At 45.1% G+C, this 19,031-nt stretch overlaps 1 protein-coding gene across 10 annotated transcripts in view; it reads left to right on the top strand.

The window, feature by feature from the left end:
- The window catches only part of PPP6R3 (protein phosphatase 6 regulatory subunit 3), a 129,733-nt gene that overhangs the window by 48,461 nt on the left and 62,241 nt on the right, over positions 1-19,031 (top strand). For all 10 annotated transcript variants that reach the window (XM_082629154.1, XM_082629153.1, XM_082629152.1 and 7 more), the window contains 4 exons: positions 6,468-6,700; positions 11,209-11,395; positions 14,982-15,119; positions 17,986-18,051. In XM_082629154.1, coding sequence (XP_082485280.1) covers positions 6,474-6,700; positions 11,209-11,395; positions 14,982-15,119; positions 17,986-18,051 — 618 coding nt within the window. In that variant the 5' untranslated portion in view covers positions 6,468-6,473. Of the gene's footprint in view, positions 1-6,467; positions 6,701-11,208; positions 11,396-14,981; positions 15,120-17,985; positions 18,052-19,031 lie in introns of those variants that run through there.

The raw sequence follows: 19,031 nt of genomic DNA, 5'->3' as shown, positions 1-19,031 counted from the left end.
GCCTCATTTATAGCAAAGTCTTTTCTGTCCAGGCTCCCCTCCCTTGAGCTCCCTTTCTACAGAACAGGCTTGGAGTTTATGCCATGTATTTTCTCTGTTCTCAGTTTTATTGTATTCATAAGGAAGTAGGAAGTAGGTGCCATTATCATATTGCTCCTGTATTCCCCAGTACAGGTGCATATTAGTGCTTTAACAGTACCTGTTGATCAATATAGTGCATATTAAATGGATTTTACTCCTTTATTTACTACTCTGAAAAGCTGAAATATCAAAGAAGGTTACAAATTAAAACTGGGAAAAGCGTCTACAACATCTGGATGGTAGAAACTTGATTGCTTTTGATAGGTTCTTTGGAAGAAGCAGTTTCAGAGCTAATACAACGAAACTGGCCCTGAGTTTGTATTGCCCTTTTCTCTAAAGAAATTCGTTATCTCTAACTGGCACTCTGATATTTGATTTGATTAGTCTAGTATTCGGGTGGGGGTGAGGGGACAACTGTATGAGTTGGATACCTTTGTTAGGAATGGAGAGGCAGCTACTGGGTAGACTTCCCAGTCCTTTGTGATCTTTTTCCTTAGTACTTAAAGAGAGCTGCCATCAAAGCCCAGCTGTTACTCCTTCCCGATGTTGCACGTTTCTGCCTCTTCGTGTGAAAATTACAGCTTTTGCCTAGGCCTTGAGCGTTGCTGTTGGGGGGAGTTTATCATTAACTTATAACACAGAGCTGACCTCCCTTCAGAGTGACTCTGCACACTGCTATTTATGGGTACTTTCCTCCCTGTCCCTTCCTGGTGGCGTGCTGCTCTCAGCGTACAGAGTGGCAACCACCAACCCTTCTTCAGCCTAGCCGTCCCCCCATTTGGGTCTTGTTATACGTGGCCCAACTCAGTTCTCCGCACACCTGAATCCAAGCCCAGGGGTCCTGTGACTCCAGGTGTCTGGACACTGGCAGAAGCAGGAGAGCCAGTAAGAGCAGCCTTTCAGCAGCTCGGTTTGTTCACTACACCCTGTTCCTGGGCTGCTGGTAAACTTGGCCCAAGGTTCGGGGTAAATGTGCCTGCCCCTCGCGGAGTAATAGCACGTTGTTTTGAACCTGAATGGAGGCAGTGAAGACTCAGTTTTCTCCGGGACCAGTGGGGGGTCTATTTTTTTATATTAATCAAACATCATTGATTCCCAACATGTTTGAGTGACCTGGGCATTTTATTTTTCATCATAATATTTTTGAATTAACTTAGAAAATGAAATAAATTCCCACAGACATGTACCTATTTTAAACTTTGGCCAGGTGTGTCTCTACCAGTAATGAGCCGCTTGTAGCCCCCCTGATTCAAGCCAGCATTCTCCATCATCACAAGGGAAAGAGTTCGGAAGTGTACCTTTTATCCCTACAAATACTCCGAGAAATTGGAGGCTGAAAAACAGTTCTAGTTTTCTTGTGACCTACTTGTTTGAGTTAAGAACGTCCAAGTTGTTTCTTTTATATATGTGTGTGTGTGTGTGTGTGTGTGTGTGTGTGTGTGTGTGTGTGTGTGTGTGTGTGTGTATATGAGAATAAACATGATTTCCCAGGTATGTTTATAGTTTAAAAGAAAGGAAGACCGTGGCCCATAGCCTCTCCCCACCCATCCCACATTGGCCCTTGTGTGGAAAAGGTGGGTAACTATTGACTTTGGCTGTGGAAGGAGATGGGGAAGATATTTTAGTACCAGGAGAGAAACTTTGAATCATAATTGTAGCAATCATACAATTTTAGCTGTCTTGTCCCGTATGGCCACATGTGACTCTTGAGCACCGGAAATGTGGCTGGTCCAAATTGCGATGTGCTATGAAATTTCAAAACACCCATATTTTGAAGACTTAGTACCAAAAGAATTACATGTTGAAATAATAATGTTTAGCTATATGAGGTTAAATAAATACATTTAAAATTAATTTTACCAGTTTCTTTTTTACTTTGTGGTGTGGCTGCTAGAAAATTTAAGTGTACATGTGGCTCACATTGTGGCTTGAGTGATGTTTCTGTTAGCACCAGCTCGGGTGACAGTGGAAGTGTTGCGTTTCTCGTAGCGCTGAGGGCCGGGGCCTCTAGAGAGTGCTGCAGGGAGACTGAGGTGTATAGGGATTTGAACCTGGGGAGCATGTGCTGGCGTGCCTTTGTATAAGACCCAGAAAAAATTTGTATTATAAATATTCCCTTCGTAGCACATCTAAAAGAGATAGTATTAAAAACCTGTAACACATTTTGTTGTCGTAAAGTCTTTCCCCTGTGTCATCTTAGGTGGATGCAGCTACTTCTCATGTTTGTGTAGGTTGTACTTCTTACTTTAGGTGACTGCAGCTGTCTAAACTGGATGTATGTTGTGCGTGTTTGTTGCAAGACGAGCATGCGAGGAGGTATTTAGGGTGTGGGATCTTGGGGGTTGAAGTGGGCCGGTTACGGAATGGCATACCGGAGTCTGGCTTCGCCGGTGTGCAGCCTGTAGTCCCACGGGGCCCACACCCAGAAGCGTTAGCTTTCAGGCTCAATATTGCTGTCTTGAGATTCTTCATAATCTTTGAATCTCTTTTTGAATCTTTGCACCTTGTGCCCTGGGCCAGCCATTCCTGGGTACAGGTTTTCCACCATTGATAGCAGTTTGCGGACTTGGGCTTTACAGAGTACAGTTTACCCCACTTGGATAGAAAATTGCCAAAATTAGGCAGTTAGTACATATGAATAGGGGATTTTGTATTTTAAACTCATTAAAGTTCTTCTTTGTCATTGCCACAGTTTCCTTCTCATTTGTAGGCAGGACCATCAGCAGTTTCTCTCTCCAAGGCTCTTTAGTAGTTGACCTTTTAGTGTGTTCATGGTGTCATTTTTTCTGGCCTCTGTTGGAAAGTGTTATGTTTTGCTTCTGTTACGTTGAAGGAAAACCCACTAATACCAGCTTGTCCACAGGGAGTTTCTGAAATAAATAACAGTCACGTGTTGGTATAGTAGGCTTTTCCTCTGTTTCTCATGGTTACATGATTATTTTGAATATACTTATTGCAGTTTATTACAAATGATCAACAGTGGTTTAAACCCAGGGCAGCAGCAGCATCTGAGGACTTGCTAGAGGTGCAGAATCTCGGGCCTGACCCCTGCTTTCCTGAATCAGAATCTGAGACTGTGTTTTCATAAGACCCCATGGAAGTTTGGTAGCACTGGTTTAAAGCTCACTTGACTTAAAGGGGTGGTATGTTGATTACACAGAAGCTTCCAGGTGCTGAGTGCCGGTGTGTCTCAGCCACCAGACCGGGCCTTTCTCATCTACTCACAGCCAGTTTACTTGTTTGAGGATATTGGGGCTTAGAGAGGTGAAGTGGTTTTCCTGAGGCCTCAGTGCCAGGCAGTTGTGGAGCCAGCATTGGAATCCAGTATGTTGAGATGCTTAAGAGTCCTAACAAAGTTTGAGGAGAAAATGATGTTTATTTGATGGAAAGCAAGTGGTTGTAGGTGGTTTACATAAACCACAGTTGGGCCCTGTTGAATATACTCTACCAGCAGAGCCTTGGCAGATTCTGCAGAGGGACTGACGTCCTTCTCAAACCTCTTGCACGTGATTTAACCACATCACCATACCAGGTCCTGTGTCATAGAGACAAGGTAGCACCTTTTGTTTCAGAAACAAAGTGTCACTGCTTAACTGCTTTTGAAACAAAGGTACTGTGGCCCAGGTTTTGCTTCCAAGAAGGATGATATTTTATTAATTTCACAGGACCCTTAATTAAAGCAGTTGATCTATGACGAGTAGATTTATGGATCCTTTGGTCCTATTTTATGCATATATGGTGATAATTTTCACTTGTGTCTTCAGTTATGAGGAAGGCGAAGCATAGCAGAGGTTGTCCTCTGTGGCATCAAGTAACAGTTAACTCCTGCCCACATACTCGTCAGCCCTTGTGGAGAAAACCCTATTTTCAAGGTACCTCATCCAGCTTATAAAACAATTCTAGGATTTTGCAGAAAGATGGAGGGTAGTTTGGTTTTACCATTTCTCTCTTTGTCAGTATTGATTTAAAAGCCTGTGAGTTGGTTTACTGTAAGAAATTGTATTCCCTCTTATCGCTAAATCCCGTTGAAGTATACCTAGGTTAAGAATTTTAAAGTGTATTTATGTTTACTAAAAGTGAGCTCTTGAAGTTCTGACTTTTTTCAGTCTTTTCAGAGTATCTTAGTTACATTTTTCAAAGGACTCCATTTACTTCAGGACCCTGGGCAGTTGAACTTTGTAACAGTTAGTTCATACCTAGCTTGATTTTACTTCAAAGGGCACAAATAGAAGTAGGGCCAAGCCAGGGGTAACTAATTTACCAGTGCTGTTCATTTCCAGTCAATTTGCTGTTTGGCTAAAAGATAGAATACATAATGTTTAAGAGTCTGCTGTGGTTATATTTTATTTTTAAGTCGGTAGTATACCTACCCAATTTAAAGAAAATGCACTGTGGAAATGTATATTTTAAGGTGTTCTGATTTGAAAAATGCCATTCTAATTTAGGATAGTGGAAAGCAAAAGGAGTTAGGCATTTTAAAACAGATAGTTGCTCAAGAATTCCTTTTCTTGTGTATAATAAAATAAGTATAATAACACACGGTGTCGTGGGCCCAGGAGTTTGGAGGAGCTGGTTGGTCAGGTAGGCCATCCTGCTGGAACACAGACCAGGTGTGTATGACGGCTCATTGTAACCTGGCCGAGGACAGGCTCTCAGATCGGCAGGCAGCGATCTTCCACGTGGTGATTTGGGGGCGCAGGCACCTTCCTTTTTGGCTCTGCTGTCCCTTAGGGCCTTTTTTGTCATCAGCATCCAGCCAGATGCGGGGTGGGGAGCACATGGAGGTTTTTATGGCTCACAGCACATTGGAGAAAACTTTGTAATGTGGCCATACCTACCTGCCCGAGAAGTTGGGGACATGGTCTAGGTGAGTGCCTAAGGAAGGGAGAGAATGGATCTGGTAGGCAGTCCCGCCTGACACCACATGGCTCCGCTCCTCCGGGCAGGCTGTGAGGACTGTGGGGGACATGCCCGTGTGGGTTCAGAGATGGCAGAAAGGAATGTGTTAGTCAGCACTCTATCTCCTCTTGAGCAAGGGATGCTAAACTTTTTCTCTAAAGTACCAGATAGTAAATATGCAGGCCACACATGGTCACTGTCACATAATGCTTCTCTTAAACAACCCTTTAAAATTATCAAAGGCATTCTTAGCTTGCAGTCTGTGGGCTGGATTTGGCCTGTGGGCCGAAGTTTGCCAACACTTGTTATTTCATCACCACCAATTATCAGTTTTCTCTGTAAATCAGTGTATGATGAGTTACCTTTATAAGGTTAAAATTTTGGAAGTCAGTTTTTAATTGAGGTAGATAATGTGATTATATCTTGATCCATATTTTAGAAGTATGACTTTGGTTTGTAGACATTTATAGTTTTCAGTTGATGAATATGAGTGTATATCTTGTTTATAACCAGCCAGTAGTAAGGGCTTGATATCAGATTTGCTTTTGTGGTTTATTAGTACTTTTCATTATACTTTGCCTTTATGTGTGGGATTACAAAAAAATGAAAAGACATGCTATTTTAAATGAGACCTTTTTTTTTTTTAAAGACTTAAGGCTAAATTATTAACTGTGTCCAGTTTCCTGACTTCAAGTGGAGAGACCATTAGATTAGCAGAAATTCGGCTTATAGACCAAAATAAGCACATACTGACCTGATACCAGTGGGACGTGGGAAAGTATTTGAATGTCACTAATGGCTTTTCAGTCAGTGACTTTGCTGAAGTATTTAAAATAAGGAAAGTGAACTCTTTGGTCAATCCGTAGACATCCTAGGATCGAATTTTCCATGATCGACTTTGAAGACAAGGTGAATGGTTGTTCCTTCAGGTGATCTTGCTACAGTTTTTTGTTTCTTTGTTAAGAACGGCGCAGGTTTTACCGTTTTATGGTTTTCAGATTTTCAGCTGTGCAAGTGCTGTAAGTGGCTAAGAGTTCTGGTTCGTGGTGGTTATTTATTTAATGTTGTAATATTCCGAAGAGTACCATGTCCTTAGGTCTCAATACTTGTCATTTGTTACTGAAGATACTAGTTCTGTGTAAGAATGTATGTTTCACCCTGAAGAAAGGGTTTATTTTCTTCCTTTCCCAGCATTAAATTCTTAAAGTATGGGTGGGTTAATTTTGCAGGTTAAAATCATCCCAGGTTTTAGCATTCTTTCAGCATTTTCAAGTCAGAATTTTTTGTTATCAATAAAAATATTTTCTGAGAAGGAAAAAATCTTGCCAATTTTACTCATTTAGAAAGTATTTTATAGATTCGATATGGAACTTGTTTTTCTTATGTGACCCAAATTGACATTTTAGACTGTAAAACTAGATGGAAATTTGAAAAATTAATATGTGAAGTTGAAATTGTATTTGAAATACTCTCTGCATTTTGTTTAGAGCAGCATGTTTTGGAAATTTGATCTTCACTCATCATCCCACATAGACACACTTCTAGAAAGAGAAGATGTAACACTGAAGGAGTTGATGGATGAGGAAGATGTTTTACAGGAATGTAAAGCTCAGAACCGCAAACTTATAGAGTTCCTGTTAAAAGCAGAATGTCTCGAAGATTTAGTCTCATTCATTATTGAAGAACCACCTCAAGACATGGACGAAAAGATCAGATACAAGTAAGAAAATTCAATCTTCTCTTTAGGGTGGGGCTGAAGTGAAGCGGGGGTAGGGTATATTATCGTCCTTGTTGTCTAGCAGCTCTGCAGGGCTGCCGTAGACCAGTTACAGCATGTCAGCATGTCAAGAGCAACAGACTCAGTGGAACAAACAATCCCTTCTAGAACTAAGTTCAGTGAAATCACAGGATTTTTAAAGTGAATGTTCTAAATTTTGGCCAAAAGGTTTTGTCTAAGGGCAAGGTGCATTATAAACAGTGATAAAGTTTCCTAAAATAGTAAGACAATCCAAGTAAGTATTTTCTCTTTTTTGCAAATAGGAAGACAGAGATGATGTGACTACTCAAGATTACACAGCACATCTGGGCCAGAGCTTGTTTTATGAACAGCGCTGCTGATAAAATAAATTCTGACCTTTTGTTAACTGAAAATAAGGGTATGGGTCTTGGTGAACATTAGTGTAGCTAAGTTTAAGCAGCTAACACCTTGGATAACTGCAGTGGATTTACCTACTCCACCACTGGTGTCGTCAGCTTATAACGCTTTGTATTCGGACCCCTGGAAACTCTGCGAATATTCCATATGTATTTAAAGTGTCGGGGTTTCAGTTAGTTACTTTTCCATCTCCAACTCTATTGAAATATTTGTCCCCCCTCTCTGCCTGAAAATAGAACCAATTCAGGAACAAAACAAAAAGTCATTGATTATGCATTAAATAAACTTAATGGAATAGGAAGAATAATGGCCTACAGTAGATTGTCCTTTGCCCTTTTCCCCCCAGTCTGTCCCCCTTTTCAGATATCCTTTCATTTTTTTTGAGGGGAGAGCTTTGCTGTCAGAGGAATAATACTTAGTAATGCTTTCAAGTTCTCGTGGCTTGGCTCTTCAAGGAAGTCATGTTCTCTGCCAGCCATTAAGGTTGACAACTAGCATGCAGCACGTCTCCACTCGGAGACCAGTACCTTAGAAAAGAAAAGGACAGAAATTTGACAGGAATACCAGTGGACTCCTGTCGCCCCGAAGATAGATACTTTGCTACTTTAGAATTCCCTTCACCGTGAACCAACATGTGTGGATGCTGCTTGTCGTGGGGCTTATCCTGGCCGGAGGCAGTGTGGTGTGGGCTTTGTATCAGGCCCAGCCGGGATGGGTGTAGCCCTCTCCTAGAAGCTCTGAGAACTTGAACAAGAGGCTTACCCTTCTTGGGTCTGTTTTCTCACATGCTGAATGAAGCTAGTACTTCTTTAACTGGAGGAGAGTAAGCAAGCCTTGTGGAAATTGTTTATTTTACCAAAAAGTAGTCATGGCATCTGTTGTATTGCCATGCCAGCGTTTTTTGTGCTACCTTTGAGGTTGAGAGAGCAGGTGTGTTTCCCTGGGCATGCAGCCTTCTGGTTGGCGCCATTTCGAGGGAGCGTGGCTTGAGCTGAGCAGAGCAGTTCTCTGCTGCACTTCTGGCCTGGACAGAGCCGCCAGCTGTGGTAACACGCACAGAGCTGGATGACTCGGACAGCTGGATTAGCACAGAGCGATTTTTCAGAGGGGATCTGAAAGCTTCTCTGGGTTAAGGTTGACTATAGTCATCTAAAGAAATTTAGACTAGTGCTTTTTAGTTTAGGGGTGATGGGGTGATTGCTGTGGATTGTGAAGTTTGTAGCTGCGTATCAGTTACACCTGTGGATTGAACCTGTCACTTTTAATCCAGTGATCATACACAAGGTGTTAAAGGTTTGTCATTTTTACACTAACTTTTTAATCTTAATGACAGATACCTCAGTTTTAAATAATTTAGCAGAAATTTGAACAGAACTTTAAAAATGGGTCCTTAAGTAGTAGTGTAAACCCAAAAGCTGAGATGCTGTTGGTCGGGTCAGGGTTCCCACAGAGGGACTTCAGAGGCAAGAGGAGAACCAGGAGGGGTGCCTCCCTCAATGTCAAGGGAGGCCAGGCTTCAGGACGGGGAGAATGGGACAAGGGGCCCAGGGGATCCAGGGGCTCTGCTGACAGGCCAGGTAACCATTGGCATTTACAGCGTGGAGCACACGGGCCCCTTCAGTGCAGGTTCTCCGGGTTGGTGGACACGGAAGCCAGGCTGCAGTGCTTCTGAGGAAGAACTGGAGACAAAGCAGAGAGTTCTTTCAAGTAGTTCTCTGGAAAAGGAGCAGAGAGAGAAAGTGGGAGCTACAGGCAGATGTGGAGCCAGGAGAGGTGTGGTGTTTGTTTTTTTTCATAGATGCGAGAAATAATGGTGTGTTTATGTGCTGGTGAGGGTGATGCAGCGCAGGGGGAAACGGGGCTGGTGTGGAGGGAGCAGGAGGTCTCGTGATGCTCTGTGCTGGCCTCTGCCGAGAGGACAGTAGGGTGGCTTCATAGTGGGAGGAGGAAGGGGACCGGCTGCAGGTCAGGGGTACGGTTGGGCTGGGCTCTCTTCCCATCGCTTCTGTGCAGCTGAGCTCAGAGGGTGGGGTGGGCCTGGAGAGGCCTTGCTGAGGGGTGGCGTAGAGGAAGCCTTGGGTGTTTCAGAAGCTTATTTAATCTTAGGGAGGTAGGGAGGGAGAGTGAGAGTAGCCCCAGCCTGTTCCGAACCAGAACTTTGAGCCTTTGTGTTTGTGCCTGGGCCCCCACGTGTGTGCTTCTTTAGCTCAGTCAGACCTCCAGGTCACCGGTGGAGAAACAGGTGAAAAATTTAAAAGCTGCCCATGCGTTCCTCTGGACCTTCTGCATCAGAATTCTGAGAGTACTCCTTACACACTGGGCTGCGGCCGGAGCTGGGGTCTCCAGCTTTTCCCGGCCCTTTGCCAGCAGCTTCCAAATTGGGGCAGTTGGGCTGACTCTGCCACCACCCCCGCGACCCCAGCCCCGTTGCAGCATTCGGGCAGTTTTATGAAGTAGGAAAAAAAGGGGGAATTAAGGCAGCTAGTATTTATTTATTCCAGGCCTCCTTCTCAGTATTTTGTATGTATTATTCTCCCCCGTGAGGTAAGGACTGTTGTCTTAATATTGCATCCTTGGAAACTGAGGCCCAGAGAAGGTAGGTAACGTGCCTGAGGTCATACAGCTTGTAAGTGGTGGAGACAGGTTCTGAGCCTAGGTGGTGTGACTCCAGAAGCCACACCTGTCGCCGCTGCTTGCTCCTGCCTCCGGCACTTTGGTGACTTTGCGCTATGGGGTCTTTGAGCCCATGTGTTCTATAACGTGAGGAAGGCTTTAATTTGATTGAGCCGTAGCCTCTGGAAGACAGCGATTTGATAACGTGATCTTTGTGCCCACACACCTGCCAGTTCTGTTGTCTGTCTTCGATTTTTTTCTCCCTGCAAAGGTTCCTTTGGGGGTATTCTCATAGGGTTCAGTGTTCCTCTCTCATGGCAGACCTGCTAGGTGCTGCAGTTTCTGGTCTGTTGCCAGTTGCTTCTCAAGCCAGTGGTCTCCAAACAGGCAGCTGCTTGCTTGTCTTGGATGCCCCAGGGGTGCTGCATGGGTTCCGACCACACTCTTTACCCCTCTCTTTTGTCATGTAGCTGCTTCTGGCTGTTTTGTCACCTCCCTGTCCTGATCAGCATTTGAGCTTGCCACTCCCTGCTACTCACCTAAGGAGCAGAGAGGTGAACGGAGGGAGGGGGAGAGTGTAGTCTGGATGGGCCTTGGAGTCTCCACTGTTGCTCTGAGAACAGATGAGAAGTCATTTGTGGTAAAAGAAGTGAGTGGAGAAAATGCATCTACTGCCTACTTTTCAGAGAGAGTGCTCTTGCGCTCAGGGGCAAACGTGCTTTAGGGGTACAGGTATTTCTAGCGCTGTGGGGCCTGTGGAAGAGGGCTGTGTCCCACAGCAGTGAGATCTGATGGTGGGCTGACCCCAGAAGATCCTGGAAGACTGGTGTGGAGAGCTCTGTATACGGTTTTCCCACCTGGGTAACTCAGGCCGTGTCCTGTTCTCTCCTGAGTATATCAGAATATTTATTCTCTTAACATGTCATATGGACTGAATACTTGATAAGCCCAGCTTTCTAACTCCAGTTACAACCCATCTGAGAATACAGGCAGCCTGTCCAGGAACCTAAATGTGTCTTGAGTAGTTAAGGGTGCTGTGTGCCGTGCAGCTTCCTGGAAATGGGCGTCCCCCGCGGTTGTCCTATGAGCTGTGCTGCTTTGCATGCCAGAGCAGGCTGCTGAGGGCTGCGGCCCCAGGCTTTGACCTGCCCCATCGCGCCTCCTCCTCTGAGGAGGCCCCGCCCTTGCCTCCTGAGTCCCAGGTGTGCTCTAGTTTTGTTGGGGAAAATGTATTCCTGTTAAAGCTTGGTTTAGAAACCATTTTTTAGACACAGAAGAAAATTCACTTTATAACCTCTCTAGATTAAATTGGACGGAATGGATTGAAATTATTTTCTAATTCCCAGAAGGTGACTTTGTTTATTTTTCACAAAGTTTTAGGAAACCTTTCTGATTTGCATTTTACTTTATGTAATTAAACTGTTAATACAGATGATGATATGAGTATCCTGTTCTTCTAGGTATCCAAATATATCTTGTGAGTTGCTCACTTCTGATGTCTCCCAAATGAATGATAGACTGGGAGAAGATGAATCCTTGCTAATGAAATTGTATAGCTTCCTCCTAAATGATTCCCCCTTGAACCCACTACTTGCCAGTTTCTTCAGCAAGGTGCTAAGTATTCTTATCAGCAGAAAACCAGAACAGGTAAATATTGTTTTCCAAAAAGGTAAGTATTAGGGCTGATCATCCCCCTGAGATGATCCCCCAGTAATTTTGTTGCTTCATTGTTCTGAGTGTGCCTTAAATCCAGGTTCTGTAAAAGAATATGTTTTAAACCTTAAGCATTCTAAATGCTTGCTGACTTAACACTGACTTACTCATTAATGAATACATTCTAACTTGACCTCTTCTTTTCTGAGTACCTCACATCTCAGTTTTTCAGTATACTTTGGCTTCCTCTTCTGACAAGTGGTTGCATGAGAATGTTGGGGTCCGTTTGTGAGCACAGTGTGAGGAGGGTGCACACTGAGGGGTTGGTATGTGGGTGGCATCTTGGTGACTGTGGTAAAGTAACAGTTGATTTATTTGTTCTTTCCCCTAACGATGATCACAGGTGAAAGTTAAAAAGCTTTCCCATAAATGCAATTGATGATTAATTTATGCAAATGGTGATTGTTTCTATTTTGACTCCACTCAAAAACTTGAGCCATCTGGGTACTGCCTGCCATGTGCGTACACATGGAGCTCTGCTGTTCCTGTCCGGTAGGGCTTAGCAGGAGCTCGTTCCTCACTGTGAACGCCAGGAGCCTCTCCCCGCTCTTCCTCCTCTTCCTTCATTGTCGTCCTCATCTTCTTTGTGGTGTTGTCCATCTGTGTTCCCACATCCCACCCCTGCCCCCCCACGCTTCATTTTGTTCTTAATTCAGATGTACTGTACTTGAGAAACTTACTTTCCAAGTATCTGTCGTATGTATAGTGGTTCTCGAAAGTGTGGTCCCTGGTCCAACAGCATGAGTACCACCCGAGAACTTGTTAGAAAAGCAAGATCTTGAGCCCCATTCCAGACCTACTGAATCAGACCCTCTGGGGGTGGGCCCAGCAATTTGGGATTTAAGAAGCCTCCCAGATGACCGTGGTGCACGCTGAAATTTGAGAATCACTGCTCTAGTGGGAACTGGTGTGAAGGACCTGCTTACGAGGAGGCTATGATCCACTTATGGAAGCAGGCACCCAGGGAGCAGCAACAGCCTCAGATGCCCAAGTGCAAACTAACAGTCCTGCAGATTGCAGCCAGCAGGGGTGTGATGACAGGGGTGCAGGGGTCACACCAGTTGGGCCTGGCATCCTTCGTGGTGGAAAACAGGCTCCTTGACCCGTCCTTGCTGTCAGCAGACATGGAGGGACTGGAACTATTTTAGGCCCGGTACGTCTGTCCTTTGCCAAGGCAAAGTGGATACATGTCTTATTTTAGACGAGACTGTTCTTTCATGATCTTAATTGAGCAGGATTACCTTCCTAAGTGTATTGGAATTGAGGTTCTTTGTTCTTAGATAGTAATCCCCAAATCATGAACACTGCAAGACAGATTGTCTTTCCTTCGTCTGTCTTGTGATGAGAAGTGACAGTACTGCTGACTGTTTGAGGAAGGTGCAAGCCATCCCATCAGTCTAAGGTCCTAGTCAGTTCCAGGTGGTTGTAGTCACAATTGAGACAGGTCTCACACCTTCTCGTGCTTTTCTCCTCACTCTGTGCTAGGGAAACCCAAATCTGTGGGTCCTGGATTTCAGTGTACCTTTAGTATAGAGTGAGAATACACTTAAAGCTCTCTGGTGGTCTATGTATTTGCATTGCTCTTCGAGGCCAGACATATTACCTGTGTGGAGAACATGGCACGTGCCAATTAAATGCCGAGAGGAGGGCCCATTCGCTCTGCTGCTCGTCGGGCTTCTCGTTTAAGCCTTCAGCCACGAGAGGATTCGAGAGCCTTTGCTCTTTCAGCTTCAGGGAAAGGTCACACTGCATCTTTCTATCCTTTTGAGAATTATGAGTGTAAATAAAGGTTTCCCATCACATAATGCATTAGTAAGGGTATATGCAACTGCAAGTAATGAAAAAAATTCAGACTCAGTCTGACCTAACCAGTACAGACATTCATTAACTCGTGGAGCGGGAGGTCCAGCTGCGTGAAGCATCGTCCGTGTTGGATGTGCAGGCCCCTCAGCAGTGCCGTCCTCCAGCTTGCTGTCCTTGCTGTGCTGCCGTGGCACTGGCTGGGACTTGTGCCTTTGGGCTCCAGAGTCAGTGCTTTTGCCACTAAATAATGCAGTATTTTGGCTACATTTGACTTTTTCTTCCTCTCTTCTCCACTGTGCTTTTAAAAACTACCATGTGACTCAGTTGTGAGTGGATTAATTACGTATAGCTTCTTGAAGGTTTATGTTACAGAGTTCAGCCTCATTGTCTAAAGAAGCAACATGTGATGGTTAATCCTGCATTTACACCTGATGGTGTGAGGCAGTTTTTTTGTTTTTGTTTTTGTTTTTTTAATTTTTTTTAAATTTATTATTTATTTTTGCTGTGTTGTGTCTTTGTTTCTGTGCGGGGGCTTTCTCTAGTTGTGGCAAGTGGGGGCCACTCTTCATTGCGGCGCGCGGGCCTCTCACTATCACGGCCTCTCTTGTTGCAGAGCACAGGCTCCAGACGCGCAGGCTCAGTAGTTGTGGCTCACGGGCCTAGTTGCTCCACGGCATGTGGGATCCTCCTAGACCAGGGCTCGAACTTGTGTCCCCTGCATTAGCAGGCAGATTCTCAACCACTGCGCCACCAGGGAAGTCCCTGTGAGGCAGTTTTTAGTTCATCCCTGGCTGTTAGACGTGTGGGATAGTGGCAGACTTGTGGCTTTGGGGGCATTTAAATCTCAGGGCATCCACTTTTTAGCTTCTAGCAGATATTTCTCTGGTCGGAGCCTCAGTTTCCTTGTCTATAACACTGAGTTGAGCAACCCTACCTCACAGGCTTCTGAGAGGCTCCGGTGAGACTTTTGTCAGGGCAGCTGCCACGCTGACTGTGCTGCTTCTGGGACTTTAGAACAGGTGATTCGTGCACACGGACAGAAACCAGGAGGTACACAAGGGTGTCCAGGACAGAACAGGTGCCTTCTTCCACCTGCGCAGAAGAGACCCAGGTGGCGGTCATGACTGTATGACTGTTTTCATAACTCCTCGGGGTAACATCAGCCTCTTCCACACTCACTCACCCTCCTTGTGTTAATCTGATCAGGTGAATTGTTGAAATAAAATGCAAATGTGATTTTCTATGGCACATGAGTTAGCCACTTTGATGTAGAAATCTTTATATTTTTATTTTTTATTTTTCTTACTTGCTAGAGTACAGTTAGGATTTTGAATGTTTATTCTGTGTTTTCATGTAAAGCCTAATGGACTTGCTTTATGTCCATAAACTATTAAGTGGTGTATTCGCTTGCTCTTTATAGGGTGTTAAAGTTTTAGTCCTTATTCTTTGAGAATTAATAATGAAAGTGAACAGAAATAAAAGATTATGGTGTGTTTGTATTAGGGAACATGTGATAATTTAAGGATTTTTTTTCCCAAGAGGTTTTTGAATACTGTAACAATTAGAAGGTTTTCCAATTTGACATCTTACTACTAATTCAGCATTTGCTTTTCCTTAACTTAAAGTGGTGGTGGATTTTGGAGCGGGCAGCTGAAAGCATCCTAAAGTTGATAGTTCCCAAGTGATGTGTCTTTCAGTTGTGGCTGTCCTCCTCTAGATTGTGGATTTCCTAAAGAAGAAACGTGACTTTGTGGACCTTATTATGAAGCACATAGGAACATCGGCCATCATGGACTTGTTGCTCAGGCTCCTGACATGCATTGAGCCCCCACAGCCCAGGCAGGACGTGCTGAATGTGAGTAGGGTCACGGCCGCTGTGGGCGGGCTGGGCAGTGGGGGCTGGGGAGTGGCTCGAGCTGCTGCGCTGCTTGGTCTGGGCGGGATTCTAGGGGATTGGTAGAAAGTGGTCTGGGAAACTGGGGTGGGGGTTGGATTCCAAAACGGGAAGAGATTCAGATTTTTCGGGATTAGGATTCCCGACGTGCACATCCCTAGGTACATAGGCTGTCTCCTTGTGAGGGGTTCTTTCCCTTTGCTGTTTGTTCTTCAGCGGGAGTGGGAAGGTAGAACGGGAGCTAAAAGTCTCATCTGAGTATGCTGTGAGGCTTCTCTCTTGAGAAGATGGTCACACTGCAGAGATATCTCTGGAAGTCAAAAAGAAGAGGTGTTGGCATTTCTAGGGAATCTGGCTTCAGAAGTAACTTTCTTCTCGTGGATACCTAGGAGCATGGGATAAGAAGGAGAAAGGAGTTTACCTCCAGAAGGGCACATATTTTAATATTTGGTGAGGTGGTTATTTCAGGACATGTGTGTATCCTGAGGAGCTGCCTTGGGTGGGAAGAGGAGGGTGTGAGTGACTTGAAGATGAGGTTTCTCACAGCCTCTCGTCTTTGCTTCTTGTCTTCTGTCTCTTTTTTGTCCCTTTCACTGCCTCCTTCCAGAACCACTCCCCAGTCCAATCCATCTTTTTTTTTTTTAAATTAATTAATTAATTTTTGGCTGTTGGGTCTTTGTTGCTACGTGCGGGCTTTCTCTAGTTGTGACGAGCGGGGGCCACTCTTCGATGCGGTGTGTGGGCTTCTCATTGTGGTGGCTTCTCTTGTTGTGGAGCACGGGCTCTAGGTGCACAGGCTTCAGTAGTTGCGGCACGTGGGCTCAGTAGTTGTGGCTCACGGGCTCTAGAGCGCAGGTTCAGTAGTTGTGGCGCACGGGCTTCGTTGCTCCGCGGCATGTGGAATCTTCCCGGACCAGGGCTCGAACCCGTGTCCCCTGCATTGGCAGGTGGATTCTTAACCACTGAGCCACCAGGGAAGTCCCTCAATCCATCTTTAATACTCAGCCTCAAACCTTAGAACTCTGGAAACAAGTTTTATTTAAGAAGCTAAAGACCTGAAGGCCCAGAAGGAGGGTCTGTCGGGTGGTGTCCCAGGGAAGGATATGTTCTACCGAGGTGGGCAGGCGTGCCGGAGCGTGTGTTTGTGTGAGTGGGAGAGTCTGGGGGTCGGGTCAGGGCTGGGTCTGTAGGAGCAGGCAGAGGTCTACTGAGAACCGTGGTCATGTGAGAAAGTCAGCTGGGGGTCCTCGTGGATGGCCTGGGAGTTGCCTGTGGGAGAGGGCCCTAAATTGGGACTCTGGCCCTTTTTAGGTGTGCTTTTGTGGATGTGAGTCTCTTCTCAGTAGAGGTTGGGGATTCCAGGGAAGGTAGTTAAGGATAAGAGGAATGGTCCCCTTTATGTTTGGATTATTGTTGGGGGGAACTCATTCAGTGTGGTTTCTTAGAATTCCTTTGGCCACTGCTGGGTTGAATTTTAGGGCCCACTTCCAAAGGAATAGGTGCGTTTCTGGAGGGATATGGTGGTAGGTGGTTAATAAAGACGTAGGTTGGGGGAAGGGTAGTTAGAAACTCCTAAATGTCTTACTTTGACTGGGGGGCCCACCGTGGGCTTGGACTGTCGGTGCTTGTTAATAGCTGTGGAGGCAGTGAGGGTGGGGGTTTGATTCGTTCACTGCCCACAAAGTTTCCTACTTTTTCCCTTGGCCGTCAGGACCCTCTGCCCCACCTCCTCTGTAGAGGTGTTTGCATCCTGTTTTAGGTCGTTGCTACTCAAAGTTTGGTCCCAGACATCATCTGGGAGCATGTTAGAAATCCCAGGTCTCACCCCTGCCCTGCTGAGTCAGAATCTGTGTTTGAACAGATTCAAACACAGGGTACTTCACGTACACATTTTAAAACATCTTAAAATGTGAAGTTGGGCCTCTGCCTTTGTGGTAGTCTCCTAATAGCTTTTGTTTGCATTTTCCTTTGGCATGTTCTCCTTGAGGAGCCTGGAGACAACCTAAGAATTTCTCCACATGCCTTTAGCAAAGCGTGTCCGATTTCTTGCCACCCACCCCTAGCCTCACCCCACCCCACCCCCAGCCCCACCGCCATCTCTTTTAACCTTTGGGATTTTGTGTGTGTGCGCGCCCGTTCCAGATAGTGAGTGCCTTGTTTATTACGGTGTTCCTGTTCCTTGTGGAACTAATATTACGCTGGCTGATTTTTCATTTATTCTCATCCCCTTCATATTTTCATTCATAGCAGTATTTCATATATGGTGGAAGAAGCGAGTGTCCTAATCATGGTAATAGCTTGCTAGCATGTGGCAGGGCAGACAAACTCTGTTTCTGTGGTGCCCGCCAGCCCCCATGTTTCCTGTGGTTGTTTTGGTTTTAGAAGGTAAAAGTTCATCATGTGTTTTAAGCCAGAGGCTTGCTACTAAATATTGCTTTTCTCAACCTTTTTGAAGCTCTGTTAAAGTGAATGCTCTCTTACAGAAATGTATAAGTTCCATTCCCCGCCCCCCCCTTCACGTCCAAAGTACAGACCGTTTTAGTACTCAGTATCTGAAAATTAACATCACTAAGAAACTGATGTATAGAATTTTTGGATGTGGGTATTGTGACTTGGGGAGTAGTTGGTACTGTAGCTACTGTTAAAATAATATATTCACTGGCATTTTCCTTGGGGGACTTTTAATTTCCTGTAGTGTTCAAAGTCCAGAGAAAACCTGTAACATTCTACTTAAAATGTGATGGATATTTCCAAGTATGTTAAACTTCATTGGGGCTTGAACAAGAGCCACTCATTGCTATGATTACTTCTACAATGTGTTTTACAGTGGTTAAATGAGGAGAAAATTATCCAGAGGCTTGTGGAAATAGTTCATCCATCGCAAGAAGAAGATGTAAGTTCTCTTGTGTGACTATAAACTTGATTAAAAAAAAAATGAACCATGTTTATTTGGGCACAGAGCATCATTGTACTAGGTGTGAAGGTAGAGGGTAGGTAACAGTGATCACCTGGCATTCTTCAAGTTGACAGGTTTCTAAACACCAAATGCTTTTTAAAATATTGTATTTTGCCGATACTCAGAAAATTTCCCGAACTGTGAAACAGTGAGCCCTGGGTCTAGCTCCATCTCCTTTTTAGAGCTGAGACTTCGTGCTGCATCTGCTTGCCTTTATTACAAACCTCCTCCACACTTTGTTTTTCTTTTATACCCATCATTAGCCCAAATGATGTGGCCACGTCTGTGTGCATTTGTTTTCTCCATTCTGGCTAAAGCTTTCCAGACAGCACAGCAGGATCCTGGTCACCACTGAATCCTTAGAGTGATGAGCTCTTGGTGGTTCTACTTCCTGGCTCGGGCTTTTGTGCTGACAGGTTTGGCCTTTGTACTGGGTGCTAAAGATTGACTTGGCAGCAGAATTGAAGCTGCTTTGGAGTTTGCACGTTGAGCGCCATGCTGAGGGGATGCCTGGGGGTGGGGTGGGGTCTCCAGGACCAGCGGGTTTGCCGCTGTAGAGGAGGCCGTCCCCCTGCTTCTCTGCTGCTGCCCTTGTTGCCGCCTTCAGTGGCGGACTGAGCCTTGTGGAGCTGCCAGCATTTGGCCATTTCTGCCTATGGAAATGACAGTTCCACATGGTTCAGTGCAGTATCTACAAAGGAGTTGTTTCAAACAACATGCAGGGTATGTCATGGGGCATGGGCAGCCTCCTTGGATGCCTCTAGCTTGGACTAATCAGAGAGTGAGCGCCATAGAGGAGACAGTGCAGAGGAAGGGGCATGTGGCCGGAGCGTGTTCTCCCCACCAAGACAGATTTCCTGTGGAGGTAGATGTAGCCCCTTGTACTGCAGTCCATTAAAAAACTTACAGTACCTGGA

The sequence above is a fragment of the Mesoplodon mirus genome, assembly GCF_964341445.2.
Source record: "Mesoplodon mirus genome assembly, chromosome: 7".
Taxonomy (NCBI): domain Eukaryota; kingdom Metazoa; phylum Chordata; class Mammalia; order Artiodactyla; family Ziphiidae; genus Mesoplodon; species Mesoplodon mirus.
Note: the sequence above shows the minus strand (reverse complement) of the source record. Positions and strands in the feature narration are given on the sequence as shown.